General features: G+C 40.1%; 1 protein-coding gene and 1 non-coding gene across 4 annotated transcripts; both read right to left on the bottom strand.

The window, feature by feature from the left end:
* Positions 1 to 6,376: 6,376 nt before the first annotated feature.
* LOC121288272 (bifunctional apoptosis regulator-like) lies at positions 6,377 to 25,788 on the bottom strand. Of its 3 annotated transcripts, XM_041206782.1 has the most exons (9): positions 25,605 to 25,788; positions 22,371 to 22,528; positions 18,341 to 18,678; positions 15,800 to 15,998; positions 13,969 to 14,135; positions 13,095 to 13,239; positions 11,514 to 11,690; positions 10,122 to 10,321; positions 6,377 to 7,370 (listed from the first exon to the last, which is right to left on the bottom strand). In XM_041206782.1, the coding sequence occupies exons 3-9, from the start codon at positions 18,661 to 18,663 to the stop codon at positions 7,178 to 7,180; spliced, it is 1,404 nt and encodes a 467-aa protein (XP_041062716.1). In that variant the 5' UTR covers positions 18,664 to 18,678; positions 22,371 to 22,528; positions 25,605 to 25,788; the 3' UTR covers positions 6,377 to 7,177. The 3 variants fall into 3 exon arrangements, with proteins under 3 accessions (XP_041062716.1, XP_041062718.1, XP_041062717.1); XM_041206784.1 differs by lacking the exon at positions 11,514 to 11,690; XM_041206783.1 differs by lacking the exon at positions 22,371 to 22,528 and having other exon boundaries at positions 25,605 to 25,732.
* Positions 12,646 to 12,764, bottom strand: LOC121288729. Its single transcript, XR_005945415.1, has one exon. It is a non-coding gene; the product is annotated as a 5S ribosomal RNA (ribosomal RNA).
* Positions 25,789 to 26,536: the final 748 nt, after the last annotated feature.

Raw genomic sequence — 26,536 nt, 5'->3', positions numbered from 1 at the left:
ACTAAATACAATGAAGGCATTGCCAAGAGTTAAGTAGTTCAGATTCTTCCAGTTATTCCCAACAGTTATTAAGGGGAATTATAGTAACAAATACAAGCATAGGACTTTGATCCCTATGGAAAGTAGACAGCACATGCTTAAATATCTTGCTGTTTTTAACAGTGTAGCTATCAATTTAAACAAGTTTCTAGTTATTACAATAAATTGGGAATACCATTACTGCAGTGAAAAAGTTATGTAAGATCAGTCTTGAGGAGAGGTGAATAAAAACAAGAAAGTTGGCATCTTGTACTTACTGACCTGGCCTAGGTGAACTATATGTTTTTGCAAACCTTCTTACCTTGAACTCTGGGCTTATGGCATGCCATAGCTGGCACTGTGATTAAGACCACAAACCAGCTCACTCAATGACACTGCATAGTTTAAGTGCATTTCTATGTCACCACTATCTGTTGATATCAAAGGACCCAATTGTTAGTTTTAAGATATTTCAACATGTGCAAAAGTCCAACCACACACTTAGTAAAGCTTGTTTGCACAATTGGTGGACAATGTTCTATTGTGGTTTTCAATACAGATCTTACATTAACAAATTCTTAAGAAATTTGGCTTCTCTCTGTTAACAACCTGCCTGAGTGTTCAATGCATACATAATTTTAAATGTACTGCAAACCAGCAAGGTGCTCCTAGACTTTTTTTTCTGTTCCTAGTCTGTCTTGTGAATATTTCCCAGCAGAATTTGTGGTCAAGTGTGATGCTTTCTTGAGGTTCGAACTTTGTACATCCAGTTTTTTTTTTGTGGTGGTAATTAACAACAGAAAGGATTGGAGTGGGTGCAGGAATGACCTAGAGACTTTCAATAATAGCTGGAAAACTCAACCTTTGCAATTGTTAGCATTCGTTACATCACTTATCAACAGTTCTTCCACTGAATGGCAACATCTATCAATGTACTTTGTGGAAGTCGCGAACGTATTCCAAGTGAAACCACTGCAGACTAATATCGTTAGCCAATATTGAAGTCTGTTACAAAAGAAGGTTAAGACACAGAGGAATTTGAGACTAACTTTGCAATGTTAAATCTTTGGTCTTGCATTCTCAATAATGCAAATTGGCAGCAATTGATGATAATCTAATTGATGCATATCCAAAAAAAATGGTGACATAGGTAGAGGCCAGACGGCAGGTGGTCTGCCTACCAGTTCAGTATGGCCATAAAGTTTACCACAAGAACCTAAATGAAGGGAAAGTAAAAGACTGCTGAGGGAGGCAAGGGAGATCACAGGGGCTCTGACCCAAATTTTTAATTCCTCTCTGGCCACGGAGGAGATGCCAGAGGACTGGAGAACAGCTAATGTGGTTCCGTTATTTAAGAAGGGTTGTAGAGATAAGCCAGGGAACTACAGGTCAGTGAGTCTCACATCAGTGGTAGGGAAACTATTAGAGAAACTTCTGAAGAAGAGAATCTATCTCCACTTGGAGAGGCAAGGTTTGATCAGGGATAGTCAGCATGGCTTTGTCAGAGAGGTCATGCCTCACAAATTTGATTGTGTGCAGTTCTGGTTGCCACATTATAGGAAGGATGTGATTACACTGGATGGGGTGCAGAGGATATTCACCAGGATGTTGCCTGGGATGAAACATTTAAGTTATGAAGAGAGGTTGGATAGACTTGGATTGTTTTCGTTGGAGTAGAGAAGACTGAGGGGCGACCTGATCGAGGTGTACAAGATTATGAGGGGCATGGACAGGATGGATAGTTGAAGGGTCAGTCACAAGGGAACATAAGTTCAAGGTGAGGGGCAGGTGGTTTAAGGGGGATGTGAGGAAAAACTTTTTTACCTAGAGGGTGGTGATGGTTTGGAATGCGCTGCCTGGGAGGGTGGTGGAGGCAGGTTGCCTCACATCCTTTAAAATGTCATAACATTCAAGGCTATGGGCCAAGTGCTGGTAAATGGGATTAGGTAGGTCGGTAGGCCAGCTGTTTCTTACATGTCTGTGCAGACTCGATGAGCCAAAGGGCCTCTTCTGCACTCTGATTCTCATCACTGTTTATGGCACTGTGCTGTGACGAAAATAATTAGTTTATTGTGAAACATTCAGGGGCATCCTGAGATATAACATAAACACGTGTTTCCTTTCTTCAGAAATAAAATTGATTGCCTAGAGCTATGCTATGGTTAAACATGGCTTATGATTTCAGTCAACCGATCCAATTAATAGCTACTGTCATAACCATCAAAAAGAGAATCAAAAGAAAGTTACACTGCCATTTTACTTCACAACGATGCTGTAGTTAGAGTTATATTAATGAATCAGGCATAGGTATGTGTCCTTATTACTCTTTTATCCCCCCTTTTTATCCTGTAATTCTATCTAGGCCTGGGAGACTATTGCTCTGCTACTTCCGTCTAAAGTACTGTTTCTGCTACTTTCCTTCATTTCCTCCAATGAGACATATTATTCATATGCCTGACACCAGATGCCTGAAGCAATTGCTCTATTTGGAACTTGGTTGCATAAGAGATTCCCAGGACGACAGCAGAAATTCTTTGGGTTATCCTCAAGAAATCCCTGAAGAGGTCATACAAACATATGAACTAGGAGCAGAAGGCTACTTGGCCCGTAGAGCCTGCTCTGCCTTTCAATAAGATCATAGCTGATCTGAACTTAACCTCAAACCCACATTCCTGCCTACCCCCAATAATCTTTCACCCCCTTGTTAATCAAGAATCTATCTAGTCTGCCTCAAAAATATTCAAGACTTTGCTTCCACTGCCTTTTGGAGGAAGAGAGTTCCAAAGAATCAACCCTCAGAAAAAATTTCTCATCTATTTTAAATGAGCAACCCCTTATTTTTAAGTGACCACTAGTTCTAGATTCTCCAAGAGGAAACATCCCCATATCCACCCTGTCAAGAGTCCTCAGGATCTTAAAGGTTTCAACTGTCACCTCTTACTCTTCTAAATTCCAGTGGATACAAGCATAACCTGTCCAGCCTTTCCTCAAAAGACAACCCGCCCATTCCTGGTATTAGCCTAGTAAACCTTCTCTAAACTGCTTCAATGCATTTACATCTTACTTTAAGACTGGTACTGTACACAACACTCCAGATGTGGTCTCACCAATGCCCTGTACAACCTCCTTACTTTTGTAATCAATTCTGCTCACAATAAAAATAACATTCTATCAGCTTCCTAACTACCTGCTGTACCTGCATACTAACCTTTTGTGATTCATGCACTCAGACACCCAGATCCCTTTGAATCTCAGAGCTCTGCAATTTCTCACCATTTAGAGAATAAGCTTTTTTATTCTTCCTGCCAAAATGAAGGATTTTACATTTGCCCACATTATACTCAATTTGCCAGATCTTCCCACTCATTTAACCTGTCACTTTGTAGCCTCCTTACATTCTCTTCACAATTTATTTTCCCATCTTTGTGTCGTCAGCAAATTTAGCAACCATTCCTTCAGTCCCTTCATCCAAGCCATTTACATAAATTGTAAAACGTTGAGGCCCCAGCACTGATTCCTGTAGCACACCACTCGTCACATTCCATCAGAAAAAGACTCATTTATGCCAACTCTGCTTCCTGTTAGCTAGCTAATTTTCTATCCATGCCAATATGTTACTCCCTACCATGAACTTTAATTTTCTGCAATAACCTTTGAAATGGCACTTTATCAAATACCTTCTGGAAATCTAAGTACAGTACATCCATCAGTCCCCTTTATCCACAGCACATATGACTGTTAGGTCATGGGAGACCCTGGCTTGTGACTAACCAAAATGGAGAAGGCTCATTCGAAAGGGCACCAAGCACATCAGATAGTGGAATTTGAATTCAATAAAAAAAAGTCTGATGATGACCATGAAACCATTGTCATTTGTCATAAAAACCCATCTCGTTCACTAATGTCATGTTAGGAAGGAAATTTGCTGTCTTTACCTGGTCTGGCCTACATGTGACTCCAATAAATGTTGGCCTAGCCAGCGGTGTCCACGTTCCATGAGAGTAAAAAGCATCAAAAGACTTCATCAGGAACGTGCAAAGGTGAAGTTGGGGCATCAAAGGGAGCACACAAACCCCCAAACAGCCCAACCATCCAATCTTTCAAGCACCACCTACCCCAAATATGGCAGAGTCTGCAGATTGGGCATTGGACTTATTAGCTATTTCAGAGCCCATTGAACCAGAGTAGAAGTAAGTCAACCTTGATTCCTGGGGGCTGCCCAGGAAGGACTAACTTCAGGAACAGATTCAGGAGGAAGACAATTTTTTTTTAAGTACTACACGTATTTTGCAGAGGTAGTATGAAGCAATTTGTAAAGGACATAAGATGGCAAATTAATGCTAACAAGTTCCCCCTGCCATCCAATGCTCCAAAATAGACTGGTTAAGTGCAACGTATAAAAGCGTAGACTGGGAAGTTTGAAGTTCAATGCTAGGGCTGTGTTGGGTTAGTTGATCTCAACCAGACCAGAAGTAAAAATACTACAATATCCTGGGTACCCCTCAGCCAGACTTAAGAGTATTAAAATATTAGCCAAGTTCCTATTTGCAATTTCTAGTCAGTAGTCTTCGTTGGAAAACATGTAAGTGAACAGGACTAGTATGCCATTTAGGATGAGGCAGCAGAAGGCTGCTGTTATCATTTAGAGTTATAATCCAGCAGAAGCCAGCAATGAGAGTAAATCAAGAAAATGTGGTATTAATAACCAAAGATATTTGGTTCAATTAGATGTATTATATTTAAAAACTTCACGAAGAGTCCTGAAATTTAGACTATAGCTGTTATTCCAAAAACCAGAACAATTGCATTTTCCAATTAACTTTTACTAGTGATTATAGTATTTACAATATTGAAGTGCTGGAAACACAAAGATCAGACTTGCATGATAGTGCCATTAACTAGTCCGTGTGGCAATACCTACCAACTTGAAGCAAATAACATGGTGCAACATTGTTAAATACACAAAACAGATTATATCAATTAGTATAATTCTTACGTCTTGACATATATCTCTACAAGGGGAAAGTATTAAAAAGGTGCCAACTCTAAATCATTTGGGACAAGGGTCTGGTTAAGCAAGCCACTATCGTGAGCAAATGAACATACTACAAATTCTCCAAAGTTTTAACTCTGCACTAATTATATGGTTTCCCAGGACATTGCTGCAGGGATTCCTCAAGGCAGTGTCCTATTCCCGACCATCTGCTTTGTCAATGACCTTCCCTCCATCACAAGGTCAGAAGAGGGGATGTTCACAGATGATTGCACAATATTCAGCACCTGTTCATGTCTCTCAATGTTTGTGACTCCACAGATTCTAAAGCAGTCTGTGTTCATATGCAACAAGACCAGGACAACATAAAGACTTGGGCTGTGAAGTGGCAAGTAACATTTGCACCCCACAAGTGCCAGGCAATGACCATCTCCAACAAGGGAGAATCTAACCATCTCCTCTTGACATTCAATGGCATTTCCATCGCTGAATCCTCCACTATCAAAATCCTGAGGGTTATCATTGACCAGTATCTGAACTGCACCAGCCATATAAATGCTACAAGAGCAATTCAGAGGCTGGGAATTCTGCAGTGAGTAGCTCACCTCCTGACTGGGGTGTGATGGAATACTCTCCCACTTGCTGGGGTGAGTGCAGCTCCAATAACACTCAAAAAGTTTGACACCTTCCAGGATAAAGCAGCCTGCTTGATTGGTACCCCATTCACCACTTTAAACATTCATTCTTTCCACCACCGACACAGTGTGTATCATGTACAAGACACATTGCAGCAACTCACCAAGGCTCCTTCGACAGCTTTTCTAAACCCACGACCTCTACCACTTAGAAGGACAAGGGCAGCAGATGAATGGGAACACCACCAACTGCAAGTTCCCCTCCAAGCCACACACCATCCCGACTTGGAATAATATCGCTATTCTTCCACTGTCGCTAGGTCAAAATCCTGGATTTCCCTTTCTAACCGCACTGTGGGTGTACCTACACCACATGGACTGCAGCGGTTCAAGAAGGGGGCTCATCACCACCTTCTCAAGGGCAATTAGGGATGGGCAACAAATTAATAAATTAAAACAAATGGCGATTTTAAGAAGGTTTCACCGAAGCAATGCAATTCACTACTGGATCCTAACCTTTAGTGAAATGTAGCCCGTTCATCAATCAGGTTTAAAGAAAATAAACAGAAAATATTGAAAACGAAAACAAACGCCCCTTGTCCTTGAAACATCAAATAGACTTTTTCAGATGTTGACATACCTACAGTATATTTTCTTTTCATGGAGAGGCAGATATAAACAACAATTGAATATCATTTTAAATCTTCCTGAAAAAGGCAAACTTACATCATTTTAAAAAAACTCAATTTAATCACTTTTCAGAAACTGACAATTTCAATGGTAGGAAACAAGATTGCAGGTCATCATTTACATTCATTCAATCAGCTATATCGCTTTAACAATGTGCTATTCCAGTATGATTAACCATAAAAGAAATGCAAAAATAGAGTTTATTCAGCAAATTGATTACAAAAATTCACAGGTTTTATATTCAACTTCAAAAATTCAAATCAGCCAAATAAATTATTTATGAAGACAGGTGTTAAATATAGGAGTTGAAACTGTCATCTGTCCACAATTTACATTTATGATACATGATGTACTGTAGCCCTTGACATACAAGAAAACGTACAGGGTGACTTGGCACATGTAGTTTGCAGAATTGCAAGTGTTATTGTATTATACAAAAAAACTTCTCCAGATGTAAAAGCAATTACTTTCCCGGGTGAAGTTTGAGAGGTGAGAAACAAAGGAGAAATGTAGAAGTTAAAAATGCAGGAAACCAGTTGCGTAAGGACAAGAATATGTTAATTGCAGTAATCAGTACTGAAGAATACCCTTACAGAATGGTAATCAGTTCACAGTCATAGCATATTAACTTCCACATAGCTGAACAAAGGAATACAGATTTAAGATTTGAGTTCTTTAAACTCTGAATTATACAGTCATTTCTGAACATTTGTTTCAGTATGTTTGCGCAAATGGCTAGACACTGAAACAGTATTTACAGATATGTACACCATTAACAGTTCTTTTGTAAGAAATTGTTCTTGGGCATGTAATATGACTGCTCCACTTTAGTCACAAATATTCATGGTATTTCAGTTTCTAAACGCCGGACTTCCTTGACCACCAGGTCAATATTTATAATTGGATTGAAGTACAAAGCCCAGTAAAATAAACAGTCACAAATAAATTGAGGAATTATTGGCCATAAAATAGCAACAAGGATTCCTTGGCTTGACACCTTCCAGAAATGACTCCACATTTTCTGGGGAATACTCCTAGAAGAGAATATTGCAATTATTTGCATAATCCATGGATTAAAAATATTAGAATACTATTTTACATTTAAATTAAATTGTAAAATTGATGAACAGGTTGTGGAATTTGAAGCTCAGCTCAGATGTCAAACAGGACGTCAAAGTAGTAAATGGTCCGAGACAGCGGCCACAGAGGGGAGCGAAATCAGTTCACAGGGGAGAAGAGTATGTGGTCAGAACCGAAGATACCAACTTCTGAAAAAGCTGTAATCATTCGAGATTTGATATGAAACAACCAGCCTGACAACACAGACGGTCAAAGGGTCAAGTGAATTCATTAGTATACACAATGTGAAAGCTAGCCCTGTGTCACAGATGATGTTGCTGAGGTTGTAACTCTTTCGAGTACAAACACGTTTCCATCTGTTTCAGATGAAGTTACATTGCTTCATAGTTCGCCATTGTGAGATTTGAACTCTTGAGCTTAGGGTTACAAACCCAGTACCATAACCACTTGGCTATTTAGGCCAAGCTTGCTGAGGTTGTAGATGAAGAGGATGGGACCATGGATAAATCACTAGATCAGGAAGCAGATATGCAGGAGAAGACAGACAACCATTGATGGGAATGCATTGGCTACATTTGGATAGGTAGGAATGAAAGCATGCAAGGGTAGTTATTTAGAATTAGTCAATTGTATCAAATGTTGGAGGATCACTAGGGAAGCAGCACTATGCAAACTGATGGAGCTGTGGTCCAAGTAGCAAATATAGCACCTCTATTCAAGAAGGGAGACAGACAGAAAACAGAAAACCATAGGCTAGGTAGCTTGATGCCTGTTGTAGGGAGTATGTTAGAATCGACCAATAAGGAGGTAATAGCTGGGCATTTAGAGAAACTCAAGGTAATTGGGAAGAGTCAGTCTGGTTTTGTGAAAGGGAAATCACATTTAACCAATACATTGGAGCTCTTTGAAGGAGTAACATGTGCCGTGGATAAAGGAGAGCATGTAGATGTGCTATATTTGGATTTCCAGAAGGCATTTGATACAGGCCTCATCAAAGGTTACTGCAGAAAATAAAAACTCATGGTGTAGAGGGGTAACATATTAGCATGGATAGAAGATTGGCTGGCTAGCAGAAAACAGAGCTTGCATAAATTAGGCTTTTTCCAATTGGCAGGATGTGACGAGTGGAGTCCTACAGGGGCCTGTACTGGGGCCTCAACTTTTTACAATTCATACCAATGACTTAAATGAGGGGCATGAAAGCATAGTAGCTAAAGTTGACACAAAGATAGGTAGGAAAGTATGTTGTGAAGAGTACAAAAGTAGGTTGCAGACAAATATAGATAGATGGAGTGAGTGGGCAAAAATCTGGCAGATGGAGTATAATGTGGAAAAATGTGGAGATGTTCACTTTGGCAGGAAGAATAAAAAAGCAGAGTAATACTTAAATGGAGAATGGCTGCAAAATTTCAAGATGCAGAGGGATCTAGGTGTTCTAGTGCATGAGTCACAAAAAGTTAGTATGCAGGCACAGCAAGTAATTAAGACGGCTAATGGAATGCTATCCCTCACCATGGGAGGAAATGAACATAAAAGTAAGGATATTATGCTTCAGTTATACAGGGCATTGGAGAGACCACATCTCGAATATCGTATGCAGTTTTGGTCTCCTTATTTAAGGAAGGATGTAAATGCGTTGGAGGCAGTTCAGAGCAGATTTACTAGATTGATATCTCTAATGAGCAGGTTGTCTTATGAGGAAAGGTTAGACAGACTGGGCTCTTTTTCACTGGAGTTTAGAAGAGTGAGGGGTGACCTGATTGAAGTATATAAGATCCTGAATGGTATTGACAAAATGGACACGGAAAGGATGTTACCTCTTGTGGTGTGAGTCCAGACCAAGGGGGCCCTGTTTTAAAATCAGGGGTTACCCCTTTAGGGCAGAGATGCAGAGTATATTTTTCTGAGGATTGTCCGAATTTGGAACACACTGCCTCAGAAGGCAGTGGGCGCAGGTCATTGAATATTTTTAAGGCAGAGGTAAATAGATTCTTGTCATGCAAGGGAATCAAAGGTTATCAGGGTAGATAGGAATGTGGAATTCAAACACAAACAGATCAGCCATGATCTTATTGCATGGTGGAGGAGGCTCGAGGGGCCAAATGGCCTACTTCTGCTCCTATTTCGTACGTTCATATGTTTGTAACAAGGAGGGCAAGAACATATGATGTAACAGGCATAAAATGTCATTCACAATTTTAGTTAGGGTAAATTTGCAAAAGCGGAATGCCCATGGTCAGAAGTATATCAGTAAAAGTAAAATCAGTGTAATAAAGCTACTTGAGAATACAAAGGTGGCAAGATTCACTACTCTGATGAATATTTATACTGACTTAATTAGAAAATTATTCTAAAGCTTTAAAAAGGAAATCTTAAATACTGAACATATGGAATTTAAGAGTTTCTTTAAAATACATGGCTAATTTAAATAAAATTAGACGCCACAACACTTAAAGGTAATAAATTCTTTACAGAACCAACGTTAAATTCCCATTTTATTGTTCTTCTGTACCTCCTTCCCTTGTTACTAGTCTTTTACATGATCTTTTAATATTCGGGGAGAAAGGGGGCCAAAATATAAGTAGTATAATAACCTCTAGATTCCCACACAGCATTCAGTTTTTTTACGTACTTAACTTTCAGGAGAGAATCACTTTCAGTTACTCATTAACAACACAGTAGAAGCGGCTTCAACTCTTATATACCTGAGTCCTCCTCTTGACCAGAGTCTCCAGAATGCAAAGCCTTCCAAGACTGATAGAAGCATTGCATTCACGATTATAAAACGTGATGTCCAATAGTGCATATCCAACCAATCCCAAGCAAATTCAGCAATTAACTGATATGGAATCAGGGAGTATTTCACAAGGAACTCAGCCCACTGCTTCAAGCTGATGTCATCAGACTTTAAAAACAAAGATTGGCAAAGTAACTGTACACATTCAGGAAAAATATAGCTTTCATAAGTGAAATTTCATAATCTATTTCAGAAGATTTGCTCAGTAAACAACTGTAATGTCAACCCACTTATAACAGATGCCAGCACCCAAATAGATATTTCCATCTCATAGCACGGCAGTGACCAGTAAAACTGAAGTTCCACTAGATGCTCACTTAGGAATCTCATGTTATAATTTACGTCTGCAGCCCTTGGCCTGGCGAGTGAGGAAATGGCCTAGATTAAGTTCCAGGTTACTGTCCAGTAACTTAAAAATCGACATTGACATTGTGCTTTTAAAGCCAAAGATTTGGTTCCAATAGGAACAAGCAAAGAGATGCTGAGCCAGGAAGAGAGCACACGCGATTAGGAGGGATGACCAAAAAGGTTAAAAGGAATGTTTTTTTACACTGGAGAGGGGGTTGAGAAATTTAGGAAAGATGTTGAGGGTATGACCAAGGCGGTACAAATCAGAGGACTGGAGCATTCAAGTGGGGATATCATGCTGACTTGCAAAGAAAGAATGGGATGAGGTAATGGCAGAAGTTATAGAAGATGACACTGAGGGACAGGCAGCCAAGATAGGTCAGTGAGAATGAGAAAGTAGTACATATGGGAAACTTAGATGAGGAGAGAATTGCACACTCAGTTGAATAAGGCTCTTATTTTCATTCTCTAGTTCGCACAAGACAGACAATTTGGTCAAGTATTGGAGTTGCCAAGACCTGTGAAACCATACCCAAAGTAAACTTTCTATGAAAAACTATCAAGACATTCAATGTAAAACCAAAAGATGGCCAGTTCAAAGAAATTGAAAACATTGGAGTTGACATTATGCTGCAGCTGTGCATAGGGTAACCTGCTGGGAGGCACTCCTACAAACCTGAAGGGTAAATCCAAAAATAACCTTGGAACAAATCAAGACTGACCTCAGCACAAATGCAAGTGTGATGCCATGTGCAAAGGTGAAAGGAAAGAGTGTACAAGGCTCAAACGATAACCAAAGGAATTAACTTTCATGCTTGTTGGTTAATGTGTTCTAATATTGCAAAAAGCAAAGTAAAAAGTTGAAAACAATAACCAATCTAGTATATTCACTAATACAAATAGGTTATTGTTTTATTTAAGAAGAAAGCAACAGAATCCCTGTACTACTTACCCAGTACTTGCGAAAAATATCTGCATCCTCAGTCATCTCAGTTTTCTCAGGAGAAATGGTATGAATAAGTGGCAGAAATAGTTCTGAGTAATCAAACAGGTAGAGATACAGCATGGTCAACCGTGGGGAGCTCTTCAGCGCATACAGCAGAAACAGTGACTTGCCTACATGCATTGCCTGTAGTTGACAGCAAGCAAAGAAAAAATACTTACTGAACTTGTTAATTTTAGACAATTAAAACCATGCAGAGGATAAGTGAGAACACCAATTAGCCAATCAGAATATAATGTATCTTAAAAAGTGCAACCTAAATGTTAACACATTAAAATAGAGGTACAATGTTATATATCACAGACTGATGACATCAAAACGCATCTCCTATGGCACAAAGCCCCCTCTCTAGCACTGAGAACTTGAGATTAACAAATTTATGCATTGAATTTCACAGTGGTGGGGGGGCAAAGAGAAGGGAGGGGGGCCATATTGCTCGCCTCGGGGAAGAAATGTTGGACGGCAGCTGAACCATGTTAAACAAAACTACCAGCAGCAATAATGCGCTGTGGGCCGGCAAGAAAGAGTTAAGGGTAGAACTTCAGCTTCTCAGTGGGAGCAAGTCCCACTCTCGAGGCCTGTCGGCTAACCCGAGCGGCCTGCAATTCTAGCAGTCCCAGCACAGTTAGAACTGAGTAGTGGGACCACAAGCATCTCCATGAGGAAGAGAAGAATGACAAGGCAGGCCTGTTTGAGCAGGGGGGAATCGGGCAGCCTAGAGAGCAGGGTGATGGGGCAGGTATTGGAGGCCAGGCAGCAAGGAACAAAGGGGGAGATATCATCTTGGGATGGGGGTGCCCCTGATGCACACAGAGCATCTTCCAAGGAACGTAACCCACCCCACTTCCTGCCTTTTAAGCAGTTAGATTTTTTTTTAAATGGCCTGCCCACACCAATTGTATTATAGTTTTTGCCAGTGTGAGATTTGAACTCTTGATACTCTTTTTGAGTAAACCTGTTTCCATCTGTTTCAGATGAAGTTACATTTTTTTTCATAGTTTGCCATTGTGAGATTTGAACTCTTGATCTTGGGGTTACAAACCCAGTACCATAACCACTTGGCTATTTAGGCCAAGCTGAAAGCCTACTGCACCTGGTATTCCCAGGCAGTCTCCCATCCAAGTACTAACCAGGCCTGAGTCTGCTTAGCTTCCGAGAGCAGACGAGATCGGGCGTTTTCAGACTAGTATGGCCGTAGGCCCAATTGTATTATAGAGCAAGCAGTGTGTTATTCAGGTCAATTGGTTTGGTAACAAGCTCAATTGGCCATAATTATTTATTTAAAAATGGCAGGCAGGCTGTCAATTTCAACGCTTGCCCACCTACCGCATTATGGGGAACAGCCCTGGAATGGACAAAAAGGCTTGCCACCCTTTGTATTTTACGCTCCCAACCGCCAAAAACACATCTGGAAGGGGGCCATAAAATCAAACCCTATATCCCTCATCAAGAAACATGCAAATAAAGATAATTCATTACACTTCTGGAAAAAAGACACTAAACAGACTGCTTCATTTCAAAAACAGTTACCTTGTATTCCCAGAGATTCTGAGGGGGTTTCACTCCAAGTGCTTTTACATTATCTAATTCCATTAGTATGGCTTTTCTATGAAGCTCTCTCTCAATGTTGAAAGGAGGCTTTGAAAACTCTTCTTCGCCTAGAGTCAATAATAGCCTAAAAATATATTTAATGAAAGAACAGAAAGCTTTGAACAAACAATCTAAACTAGAGATTCCACTTTAATGTAATTTATTAAATCTTCTGTCAAATCAGTCTCAATGTGCTAAGATTGAACACTATTGTCCACTATAGTGCACTGGTGTAACCTTGTGTTAAAAGGTTATATCAGTTGTTGTTACAAAGAATAAAATGAAATCCTAAGATAATTTAGATTCTTTTTATTTTGGATCCCTTCAACCAAACAATTCTGTTCAAGTCCAAAAATAAATAGGAAAGTTGCTCTTAAGTGAAAAATTATCTTCTGAAAACCACCTATACTGGAGGTAAAATTAATTCCAAACAGCCAGGATTTTGATAGGGGGGGCTTTGGCACAAGAAGCTTTTGACCAGCAGTCTTGTCAACTGAAACTTTGCAGTGCAAAAAATGGCTTCAGTAGGGGAACAATTTCCCGTACAAACCCTATTACACATAAGATAGTGAGATGAATGGCCTAAAATATTGATATTTTAAGAGTTCACTGTTTGGATTCGATGAGATGTATGTCTCACCACATAGTGCGAGAGAGAGAGATTCCAAATTACTATGGTATAGAATTATGGTTCAGAAGCATCCTCCTGAAATTCCTTTCAATGTTACTGTTGGGAGAATTGCCAAAGGTCCAAGTCCACAATTACACTAGAGACAGTGACTTTGTACAGTTGAATTCAAAAGGTAAGTCTCACCTTCCATTAACTTCCTCCTCTAAAAACCTCTCCTTGTAAACAGTAGCCCATTGACCCAACTGCTCTAACCAGAGAGTCACTTCCTTTGCAGTCCATTTAGTCACCGGTTTGTGTACGAGGAGATCTTTTTCAGTTTCTCTACTCCAGAGATAAACTAGAAAAACCACCTAGCATAAGAAATAACCAAGGCAAAGAGCTTCAGTGTTAATATCCTATAATAGCAATTTAATTAGCATCACATTTTTATGTCCTGCACTTACGTATTCATAACTTTGAATTTACAGTCTGTCCTCTTTAAATTCAATGTTACTGTGTACCCTCTAAAGCTGGAGAATGCAGGAAATAGACAAACATTAAACTCAGGTAACACTTTTTCTTAAAAACAAAGAGAAACAACTCTTTTCTATTGTACGGCTGGTGGTTTTCACCTGGGCACTAACCAGCCTTTGATTTCCTTCCTCATTCAGATAAATACCTCGTAAAATTGTGGACTATAAGCATAGGACCCCAGCTCTAGTGTATAAGCTTCGTTAAGTGTGAATTAATAAATAAAAACAATCAATATCATTTGGAAATTTGTCAGAATCAGTACAAAGTCAAAAGGAACCATATTCAGAAAGTTTAGGGATAAATACTGTTACAGTCAAGCCCACTTAAGTGAATTGAAAACTAAATGTTTGAGAATAAAATCTTCAAGCATAAATCAATCCCTTTGCCAATTTTTACAATGACTGCTTCCCCGTCAAAAGGAATAAAACAATTAATTTCAAAATCAAAATAGAAAGGATGCTGGAAATCTGAAATAAAAACAGAAAATGCTGAAAAGCCTCAGCGGGTCAGGCAACAGCATCCGTGAAGAGAAACAGAGATAACAATTCAGGTCGATGACCATTCATTGAACTAACAGTCTAAACTAAAGCCAATGTGTTAATAAATAGACCGTCAAAAACACAAATTCTTTTAACAAGCAGTTTTTGTCGAGGTGTGAAAATTGCCTAGGTAACTAATTCAGTGATGTTTGAGTCTTTTTTACCTTATCAAGTGCTAGGGCTCAAAAACTTAACAATTAATCTGGTAAGTGCTTTTAGGCAACAAACCAGGTCAGATTCTCTGTCTTACTATTGAAAAAAATGAAAGCCTCTAAAGATGGTTCTCTTACTGATGGAGTGATTGTAATAGCAACGCAAAATGGACAGAAAGTTTCTCACTAAGATAAAAGTAAAATACTGCAGATGCTGGAAATCCGAAATAAAGGCTGAAAATGTTTGAAAAACTCAGCAGGTCTGGCAACATCTGTGGAGAGAGAGAGAAAGTGTGTTACACATTGAGTCCATATGACTCTTCCTCATATTGTCTCAGTTGTTTCACCTTCTTGGTTAAGTTTGGTGTATGACAGCCTTCTAAAAAATTGTAGTGCACTTTAATTTATATATTGTAATTGCAACTAAATTTTCATTCTATTTAGCTTTGTGCCAAACTTGATACAATTGTTAAATCAGATAAAAGAATAGAATGATTAAGTGATAAAATAATAATGCAAAATCATTACCCCTTGAACAGTTTTCCTCCACTGCAGAAATCAGATTGTTTACTTAGTGGAGGACTAAGTAGTGCAAACGGGGTGTTAATCTTTTTTCTACCTTTCATTAAAAATACATTTATAAAGCGATCATGCATGCTGCAGTAATTTTAGTAATCATATCAAGAAGTTGGAAAACACGTCATTTAGTAAATCTTCCTAGTACAAATCAAAGATTATTTAATCACTCAACTGGAGTCTAAAATGATGAGTATGCATACCAATATAACAGGACTTTAAACAGATACTTACTGCCACACAGGTTAAAGAAGTTAGTACTCCTGAGAAAAAGCCACCTCCTCGTCGCCATTGCCCCGAGTTGTTTAAAGCTCTTGACTGTTCATTACCATATTTCTGGAAAGCCAAAATGCTATTTGAGATTTTTATGTTGTTCTGTGTCTCCTCCTGTCGTCGTGCGACATCATCAGGGAACAGCTTTTCAACAGCATCCCTGGTAAGGGGGGTGGGGGACACAAAACAAGGCAAATATACATAACTTAAAGACGTGAAAACATTTGACTGCTTTTATAATAGAAAAACAGAAGCTCGAGCTGAAGGGACAGCTGCCATAGTTCAGGTCATCATGAAGGATGAAAGAGATAAATCAAGAGGTAACTAGAATTAATAGCAATTACTGGCAAACCCTGTAGGTCTTGTGCATTTTCTTGTGGGTGATTGGTTATGAAATGGATTATAAGAATATAAATCTCTATAGGCACAATTTTGATTGGAACAGATTCCTCATCCTCTGAATGGCTCAAATGACATTGAGCCATACAAGGTTCAATTCTTGGTCTGAGTCACATCCACAAAGCTTAGCCAAGATTGCAATAATCGGCTCCTGATCAACTCCTCTGTCCACTCCCCCCAAACCCTTGGACGTGAAAGTCCCCATGTTTCGCCATTGGCTGAAGACATAAGCTCAGCTGTTATATCCTTGAAAGTCCAAAGCCTGTTAGAGCTCACTGCTTAGGCTCAAACATCAATAATGGTTAATTGGAGCAAGAGCTGGAGGACTGCCATTGTCCATGCAAATTTGTCCCAGCAGTAGTCAGTGCTATTGGGAGACAAGAGGTAAAAGAAAATTGAGGGAAAAAAATCCTGGTAATGTTGCAAAAATCCAAACTGCGCAAATAATCAAATAGTTCAACATTTAAATGCTTGGTTTAGTATCCTATCAATTTGCTCTCAAAAGAAAACCAAATTCAAATAGTTAGCCCCAGTAGAAAATTCAATTATTAGTATGTCCAGGCTGCTTACTTTGCAATGGAGACTGAAAGCCAAAGCAAATGGAAAACATGAAAAATTCCAGATCATGACAACTAGTCTGAGTTCCAAAGTTTTAAAAAGGCCCAGTGCTACATTCCTCCACAGCCCTCTTTTCAAAATGAAGCAGAGAAAAAAAACCTCTCTCAATTGCCAGAATCCTAAGCGCCGTTGGATTATACCAGCCTGCTTGAAAGGCCAAGAGACACTAAGGAAAGACTGGCAGGAAATCAAGTTAAGCAGAGGAACATTCTCATAGCATAGTTATGAGGAGGCTCACATCACAAGACCAAAAATTCCAATGTCCAATTTCAATGTTTCACTCAGTTCGAATTCCCAAATAAGTGAGAAAACAATAGCAATGCATCCTCCCCATATTGATTCTTCAAGCAAGATGAAGGAACGAGACCAGACAATAATCATGACCAAGATTTAATTTAGGGATATGCACAGCCTTTGTATGGAGACTGATTGCATAAACGGTCATTTAAACAAAGATCAAAAAGTTGTTTTCAAGTTGAATTAAAATGTCTATTCAAAGAATTAGATCAACATTTGCAAAGTTCCTAATCAATGAACATGGAATATAACAATAATCATAAAGCAGAAGAGGGAGTCACAACTAGAACTTTATCAATTCCATTCCCCCTATTAAAAACACAAAACCTACTTTGGTAATGTTCATATACAATTTGTAGAAAAAAGTGCATCTACTAATGCTTTTATATTCAATACGTGGATGTATTATTTTTCAGCAACTTTATGGCCAGTACTGATCGGGGGATTGTTGAGATTGCTAGAAAGACAACCGCTTTCAATTGAAATTTTGAGCACTACAATAAAAATGCTTCAAGACTGTTTCCAGGATCATAAGTGGACTATAAAGTTTCATATAAAATTGAGAGCTGTGCAATACAGACAGTGATGCCTGGTGATCAGCTGAACCTTTCTGTGCTAATTCCTATTCATTGTGCTTTGAACACCGTGTTTGTCCATGGAACAAAGAGAATAAAACATTTTTATCTATCATTGATCAATGATAACTGCTGCTCATTGGCCATGGCAACCATGTGGCCATGATACATACAATGACAATGGTATCATAATGCAGTTTCAGCTGTTTTTCTGGCTACAAAAAATTTAGTTAGCAGAGTCACTTATAGACAAAACATAAATTGGGAGTTTAGTATAACAACTGACGACATTGCTATGAGTTAGCTAAAATAAAGCTACCTTCAGACATGCTGACAAAAGTGAACTACTAGGTCTGCAAGTAAAAGCTAACACAGCAAAAAATAATGCACCTGTAAGCATACAGTAGAAAAGTAAGTCATCATTAAAAGCTGTGAAGATTGTCAATTCCACAATCCGAAATAAAAAGCAAAAACTGCATGTAGGTATTTACAAAATTAATTACTTTGATTATATACAGCATTTTGTTTCGTTTAATACAAAATTCATGTCATTTTGCCCTTAGCTTCTGAATGATATTTTGTTCACATGACAAGATGCTTTCAAAATCCATACCTTAAGACAATGTTAACTTTAGGAAATCCCTCCCATTTTTCTCTGCATTCTGGGCATTCTGTTTTCCTGGAGGCATCCCACCACAATGCCAAGCAATGTCGGCAGAAACTGTGTCCACAGTTTAAAGTAGTTGGGTTTACTAAAATTTCATAGCAGCAATGACAGGAAAATTCATTGGCAGAGAGCTGACAAGATGGCTCTGGTAATGTACTGTCTTCCAGCTCCTCCCACTCCAGTTCCTTGTATTTTTGCCTATTGCGGAATCCCACATCACCCTCCATTTGATCACAACTGAAGCTTTGCAGGTTTGATTTTCTTCTCATCCCAGCAACAGGAAGCTATAATTAAAAGTGTATTAAGACATATCTCATTTGCATTGTCAACTAGAGGAAACAGCTTCATTCATTTCAATTCATTCATGCATTTATAGAATGTCTTTACAGTAATAAAACGTCTCAAGATGCTTTACAGGAGTATTCTCAATCAAAACTGGATAATTAGCCAAATAAGGAGATATTAAAATCGATGGCCAAAAACCTCTTGGTCAAAGAGGTTTCAAGCAGCACCTTAAAAGGAGAAAAGGTGGAGGGAAAAAATTCTAAAATTTAGGATCTTGGCAACTGAAGGCATAGCCACCAACAGTGAAGTGATCAAAATCTGTAAGCACGAGGAGGTCTCAATTGACAAAGCACAGAGATCTTGAGTGGGTGTTGTACGGTTGGGGGAGATTATAGTGTTAGGGTGGGGCGAGGCCATGGAGAGTATTGAAAACAAAGATGAGAACTTTCAAAATCGAGACTTTGCTTACCCAAATCCAACGTCAGTCAACAAGCACAGGGAAGGTGGGAGAAGGACTTGATGATAGTTAGGGCACAGCAGCAGAGATCTGGATGACTTCAAGTTTGCAAAGGGTACAATGTGGGAAGCTAGCCAGGAAGGCGTTGAATAGTCAAGTCTAGGGTCAACAACGGCATGAACGAACAGATGATGAGCTGAGGCAAAGGTGGAGTCAGGTGATGTTGCAGATTGGAAATAAGCGATTTTAGTAATGTTGCAGATGTGTGGTCAGATTTCAACTTGGGGGCAACTGTAACATTAAGGTTGTGAACAGATTGGTTCAGGCTCAGACAGTTGCCAGAGAGAGGGATGAAGTTGATGGTAAGAGTTTATGTCAGGGACTAAAGACAATGGCTTGTCTTCCCATATTCAGTTGGAGGAAATTTCTGCTCATCCAATACTGGATGTCAGACAAGCCATCTTAACAGTTCAGAAGCTTGGAGGGGTCAAGAGATGAGGTAGAGTTGGGTATTCGTCAGAGGACATATGGAATCTGATTAGTTTTCTGATGATGTCAATTAGCAGTATGTAGATGAGAAATAGGAGGGGAACACCATCGGTAACGGTGCAGGAGCAGAAGCGTTACAGGTGGCTTTAAGTGGATAGGTAAGAATGGAACCAAGTGAGTGCAGTCCCACCTAGCCAGACAATGGTGGAGAGGCATTGGAGAAGAATCACATTGTCAACCATGTCAAACTCTGCAGACAGGTCAAGAAGTATAGTTTACCTTTGTCACAGTCACATAGGATTTCATTTGTGACTTTGATAGGAGCTGTTTCAGTACTGTGAAGGGAGCAGAAACCTGATTGGAGGAATTCAAACATGAAGCTTCGAGAAAGACAGGCATGGATTAGGATGGTGACAAGTTCAAGCCATGCGGAAAGAAAGATAAGAGCTAGGTTAGTAGTTTGCAAGGGTGGAGGGATCAAGCGTTGGTTTTTGAGGAGGGGGTGATGATGGCAAATTTGCAAGAGAAGGGAGCAGTATTTGAGGAGAGAACACTGTTAATGGCAGTTAATATAGGATCCAGGAAGGGAAATTGCATAGTCAGGAGTTCCATGGGAATAGGATCGAGACAGCAGGAGATGGGCTTGAAGAGGGCATGAGGAGAGATAGGAAAGAAACCAGGGAAAGGTCTGAAATCAAGATGGGGAGGGTGGGAGGGAACCTAGACAAAGTTAGGCCCAAAAGGCTAGGGTGAAGGAAGGGAACAGCAGAGGCAGCTGAACAGACAGTCTTGATCTTTTTAACAAAATGTCCATGAGCTCCTTGAATTTATTGTTGGAGGTGAGTAAAAGCAAGAGAGTTAATTGCCCTTGTTACATTTAGCACTCAGGAGTATGGAGTATTTTTTAAGAGCTAGACTGAAAGTGATATTAACATCGCAGCATCTGAAAGCAGAAGTGACTCCCTGAACTGAATGAAGCCATGATCCACTGCCTCAAACTCCTAGGCCACAATCCACCTCTAGGCTAAAGAGTTAAAACTTTTTTTTCCTTGCTGAAACCATTAAATACTCCAGCGTCATGTCTGGGACTAGTTAATGCAAGGTAATGCTTCTCTAGCTATGCTGACCACCACATCCCTAAGTTGTATAGTAATGGAATGGAATATCAGAGGTTGTTAATTCAAGTCCCACCATGGAAAGAGGTGAAAATGAATTCAATAAACATGCTAATATGTGGGCGGGCTATCACCTGTAACTCAAACTGCTGGGTTGCTGTCACCCCAAACTACTCCAGTTTGCAATATGTGGATGACTCCGAAAAGTCCACCAAGCCTCAGCTGTCAGTTAGGCAATAAAAGCAACCTTGTCAATGTCACCTTGTCCCAACAACAAAAAACTTGTGCCAGTTTTTTCATACAGCCATTACCCACGAGGCGTCCTTATGGTGCTAATTTCATGCATTTAGTGTTGAATTATGGATAGTTTTGCACTGCGGATCTGAACCAATAGGAATATTCTCTAAATAGGACATCCAGTTATCAGTTATATTTTCCTCTCCTCCATTTAGGTTAGATTTGAATCAATACCAGAAATGAAGGGGCATTGTTTATAAGAGGACGACTGCAACAAAATACAGGATGACATTAAAAGAAACTACAAATTGAGTGTATAAAAGGCAAACACATTTCAATTTACTGTAGGTAAGTGTGAGTGGTGCATTTTGGTAGGAAGAATAAGGAGGCAACCTCTTCCTTGAAAAATAAGACTTTAAATGGGACAGAGACACAAAGCGTTTTAAGGGTACAGATATACAAATCATTAAAAGTAGCAACGAGGGTTAAAGCCACAAAGCCCTGGGGGTCATTATTGGAGGAATAGAATGCAATGCCTTGGAATACAAGGCTATGGGCCTAGTGCTGGAAAATGGGATTAGGATAGTTCAGTACTTGCTTGACCAGCATATGCTCGATGGGCCAAAGGGCCTTTTTCTGTGCCGTTGACCTCTGTGGCTCTATAAGCCAAGAAGTTATGTTAAAATTGTATATAGCCTGGTCAGTTCAAAACCACTTAAATTGAAGAGACTGCCTACAATTTAAAATAACCAACCTACACCAAGGGAAAATACCATTTTGACCTTTGTCAAGAATGCAAAGACAAGCTTTGCAACACAGAATCAGTCCCCTTGTCTGAGAACTATTCAATTTCCCACAACAGTCACCTTCATGGCCTCCAACTGAGATTGTCTATTTAGCAAAAAATGGCTGTAAGTTTTGTGCTGTGGACACATACCCAACAAGAACACAGTTATAGTTACTGTCAGGCTAGGTCATACTAACAGGGATCAAACTGAAGTCAACAACACGAAAAGACGGTGCATAAATCCATGATGTGTATCAGTTTTTTATATAAATTACCCATCTAATGACAAAAACGTACTGCTCTGGTTAACATATTGCCAATTCTACCCAGTCTTGCCTACATAATTCCAGATACACCTTAATGACGTCTGAAGTGGCCGAGCAAGCTGCTCAATTGTGAAATCAATTGCAATTATTGACGAGCAATACAACCTTGCAAGTACAAGTACCACTTGGTGGCAGTTTACTCATTATTGGACAGCCCCTCACTTACTGTGAGCAATTCAACAGGAAATCTGCTAGTAATAAATTTTCTTTTATATAGTGTCTTAATGCACTGAAACATCAATACATAAGCAATAAATTGCACTGAAATGCAATAATTTACCTAGGCAAACATAACCATTATAGGCCAGCAACATTCCACAAGCAGCAATCAGGTTGCTAAATAGTTGGATCAGTTTTTTGGTGATGTTGGTTAGAGGAGTATTGGCCAGAACACCGGAGAAATCTTCTGTTCTTTCTCGAATTGCATCGTACACCAACCTGAATCACCAAAACAAGCAGTTATAATCTCAGTTTTCACACCTTTTTCAAAAATAGCAACACTACAATTCAATACTCCAGCAGTACAGTGGTGGAGTATAGGGTTAGATTAGAAGTCTAAATCCTAAGTTGGGCCTCAGCCTCACAACTTTCTGACCCAGTGATAACAGAGCCGGCAGAAAGATTATAAATGAAGGCGGCCGTTCAATTCAAGTATCTTGTAATCCTCATGAATGATCTGAGGTTTTGGGCCAGATTTTTGCTACTGAGGTGGGTAGCTCAAGTCAATAAATTTTCCGACTCAGCAACACGCCTCGATAGAAAGTGCCCAGTCAAGCCCAATTTTCACTCCGGGGTGTAGGTGTAGGAGAGGGTCGAGCCCATCGCCCTTGGAAGCATATGGAAGGCAGCCACAGGAGTAACCGAGTGCTGACAAGGGCTGCTTAAAAGGCCTGCCTCAGTTGCCTGTGACATTGACCACCATCTGCTCCCCATGCCAACTCATGCGCCCCCCCCCACCACCCCAATGGCCTCCCACACCCCCCATGCAAACTTAAGGCCCTCACACAATGGCCCCTCTCACCCTCCATGCTAACTCATGGCACTTCCATTCACCCAGAAGACACTGTCCAGAACCAATGAACCTTAGTAACAATGGCATGTGTGGAGCTGCTTAAAAACACACCCATTCATAATTTTTAAAAACTGCTGTTGGTACAATCCGATAAGTGTCAATCAACCAGATCTTTAAGGTATTAATAACAGAAACGATAAGCACTTGACACCTCTATCTTGTGCAAATAAACATTGAGTCATTGACAAAAGAAATCATAGAAAAATTGGTTATTATAATATCAAAGCTGTCAAATCTTCTCTGACCCTGTGTCAACAAACTCACTCACATAATCCTTTTATGAAAGTTTGGGCTAGATTCAAAGCATTCCCAATTTTGACCACATCCTTTCCCTTTAGCCTAGTTTATATTGTAGTAGTTAATATTAATTATTTTTAAATATATTCATTCATGGGATGTGAATGTCACTGGATAGGCCAGCATTAATTGCTCATCTCCAACAGTCCTCAAATGGATGGAGAGGGGCCTTCTTGAACCTCTGCAGTCCATGTGGCGTAAGTACACCCACAGTGCTGTTAGGAAGGGAATTTCAGGATTTTGATCCAGCAACAGTGAAGGAATGGTGATATAGTTCCAAGTTGGGATGGTGTGTGGCTTGGAGGGGAACTTGCAGGCAGTGGTGTTCCTAAACAACTGCTGCCTTTGTCCTTCTTTGGTAGTAGAGGTCGCAGGTTTGGAAGGTGCTGTTTAAGAAGCCTTGGTGAGTTGCTGCCGTGCATCTTTAGATGGTACACACTGCTGCCACTGTGGTCTGCAGTGGTGTGAGGGAATGTTTAAGGTGGTGGATTGGGTGCCAATCAAGCAGACTGCCAAATCCTGGATGGTGTCATGCTTCTTGAGAGTTGTTGGAACTACACTTATCCAGAGAAGTGGAGAGTATTCCATCAAACTCCTGACTAGAGTCTTGTAGATGATGGACAAGCTTCGGGGAATCAGGACATGAGTTACTTGCCGCAGAATTCCCAGCCTCTGACCTGTTCTTGTAGCCACAGTATTTATATGGTTGGTCTAGTTTAGTTTCTGGTCAATGGTAACCACCACATTGTTGATAATGGGGGGGTTCAGCAATGATAATGCCACTGAATGTTATGGGCAGATGATTAGATTCTCCCTTGTTGGAGATGGTCATTGCCTGGCACTTGGGTGGCATGAATGTTACTTGCAATTTATCAGCCTAAGCCTGAACATTGTCCAGGTCTTGCTGCAGATGGGCATGATTGCTTCAGTATCCGAGGAGTCATGAATGGTATTGACTTAGTTTTGCTCAGGCTCCTCAATGCCACATGCGGTCAAATGCTGCCTGATGTCAAGGACATTCACACTTACCTCACCCTTTTGTCCATGTTTGGGCCAAATCTGTAATGAGTTCAGGAACCCTGGAGGAACCTAAACTGAGCAACCCCCACCCAGAGTGCATTCTGTGTCCTAGCGTCTCTTAATGCTTCCTCCAGGCGATGGTCAAGATATAGGAGTACTGTTGCTCAATTAGTCTGTGGGGGAGCTCTCCCAATTTCAGCATAATCCCCCTTCCACGTGATGTTAAGGAAGGAGGACTTTGCATGGTCAACAGGGCTGGGTGTGCCGTTGTCATTTTCCAGTGCCTAGGTTGATACAGAGTGGTCCATCCAATTTCATTCCTTTTTGACTTTGTAACAGTTTGATACAACCGAGCTGCTACCTAGGCTATTTCAGAAGGCATTTAAGAGTGAACCATATCACCTATGTTACAATAACCATGACATTGCAAAAATTAAATATTGCAAAGAGTTTTGAGAGATTGAAAAATAATAAGGCCCAGCATAAATGTAAACGCTCCCACTATCACAGTCCCCTTTTCCAAAAGTCAACAGAGAAATGTTTAACTCCCTTTTGTTAAACCATCCACCAAGATAAAGGCAAAACCCACCAAGGCTTTTATTTTAGAAGTAATTTTAACTTCAGACACCTTCACATGGCATTACCATTCAATTCATCCCGCAGGCAGACTTTTTTCAGTGGGGCAAAGAACTCTTAATAAACACAGCACATAAAAGGAATCAAAGTAGAAAAATAAACACTCCCAACAGAATTCACACCACCACCTGTGCCAGCCAATGAACTTGTGCAGCTGGTTCAAATCCAAGTCATTTTAAAGAAATCACCCGGAGGTGCCACCTCTGCATGGGTGAATTTAATCAATACCCACCCATCCTTAACTCACTGATGTTGCAGGTTTTTAGTTCTATAACGTAATACTAAAGGATAATTTTGTCTACAGATTATGGCGATTTAAGCTGAAAGGTATAGTGTACCTCAGGCCTGTGAATAATTCCTGATTAAACAACCTGAAAGAAAATGGAGCAGATTATGGAAGTAAAATACAGATAGAGGCCGCTGTTAGCCCACGAGGAGAATTCTTTTTATTATCTTTTTATTAAATAATTCTAATAAAATCATAAATACCTTTCCAGATAAATCGTCCTTTCTTCATCTCAAAGCTCCAGCTCCCCTGTACCACATCTCTCCCTCAGGCCGCCATTAAAGTTTCAGCCAAAAAAAAAACCTCCCCTTCCCACCGGGCAACAAGCAGAACCGTCACCCGGACCGCCCTCCCAGCTCATTGGAGCGCTACCTTCCCAACCACCCAATCGCACACCGCGATGCCCACAGTCCCCACGGTGAGTGTCTGAAGCCGACGTCGATCAAACACCCCTACCACACGGCGGGATGCCGCTGATTGGCTGGTTTGTCAACGTCCATGATGTAATGTATGATCCAGTCCGGGATTTGTAAGTTACCCTCCCCTCTCTGACACTGCAAAAACAAGGCCTGGAATTTATAAATGATCAGGAATCAAACAAAGACCAGCAATTGCATAAAAACAGAAAATGCTGAAAATACTCAGCAGGTCTGGCAGCATCTGTGGAGAGAAAAGCAGAGTTAACATTTCAGGTCATGACCTTTCATCAGAAGGGAACATTAGAATTGGTCCGCCAACTTTTTTGTCGTGTAATGTCTTATCCTGTCTTCCACCCTTTCAAAGACCCCCCCGCTTGTTTTCTTTCTCCATCCTCTGTGCTCTGCGGAGGAGAATTGCAAAGACTAAGGTTCCTTTGAGTGGAGAAATTCCTCCTCATCTCTGTCTTAAATGGGAGACCCCTTATTCATAAACTGTGCCCCTTAACATCCTCTCAGCATCTATGCTGTCAAGCTCCCTCAGAATCTTATCTTTCAATAAGATCACCTCTCATTCTTCTAAACTCCAAAATGTATAAACTCAACCTGCTCATTTCCTCATAAGACAACTCCTTCATCCCAGGAATCAAGGTAGTGAACCTTCTTGGAACTGCTTCCAGTGCAAGTATGTCCCTCCTAAGGAGATCAAAACTGTACGC

This window comes from Carcharodon carcharias, chromosome 15 (genome assembly GCF_017639515.1).
Source record: "Carcharodon carcharias isolate sCarCar2 chromosome 15, sCarCar2.pri, whole genome shotgun sequence".
NCBI lineage: Eukaryota > Metazoa > Chordata > Chondrichthyes > Lamniformes > Lamnidae > Carcharodon > Carcharodon carcharias.
This window is presented reverse-complemented; position numbering and strand designations above follow the sequence as displayed.

Bases quoted from the DNA above. Each gene is read 5' to 3' on its own strand.
- LOC121288272 (XM_041206782.1), bottom strand. From the start codon at position 18,663: ATGAGAAGAAAATCAAACCTGCAAAGCTTCAGTTGTGATCAAATGGAG. The intron at 10,322-11,513 runs GTAAGTAGTACA...TTGTTTTTAAAG, and splicing joins ATATTTTTCGCAAGTACTGG to TCTGATGACATCAGCTTGAA. The intron at 7,371-10,121 runs GTATATAAGAGT...ATTCTCTTCTAG, and splicing joins TGGTCAAGAGGAGGACTCAG to GAGTATTCCCCAGAAAATGT.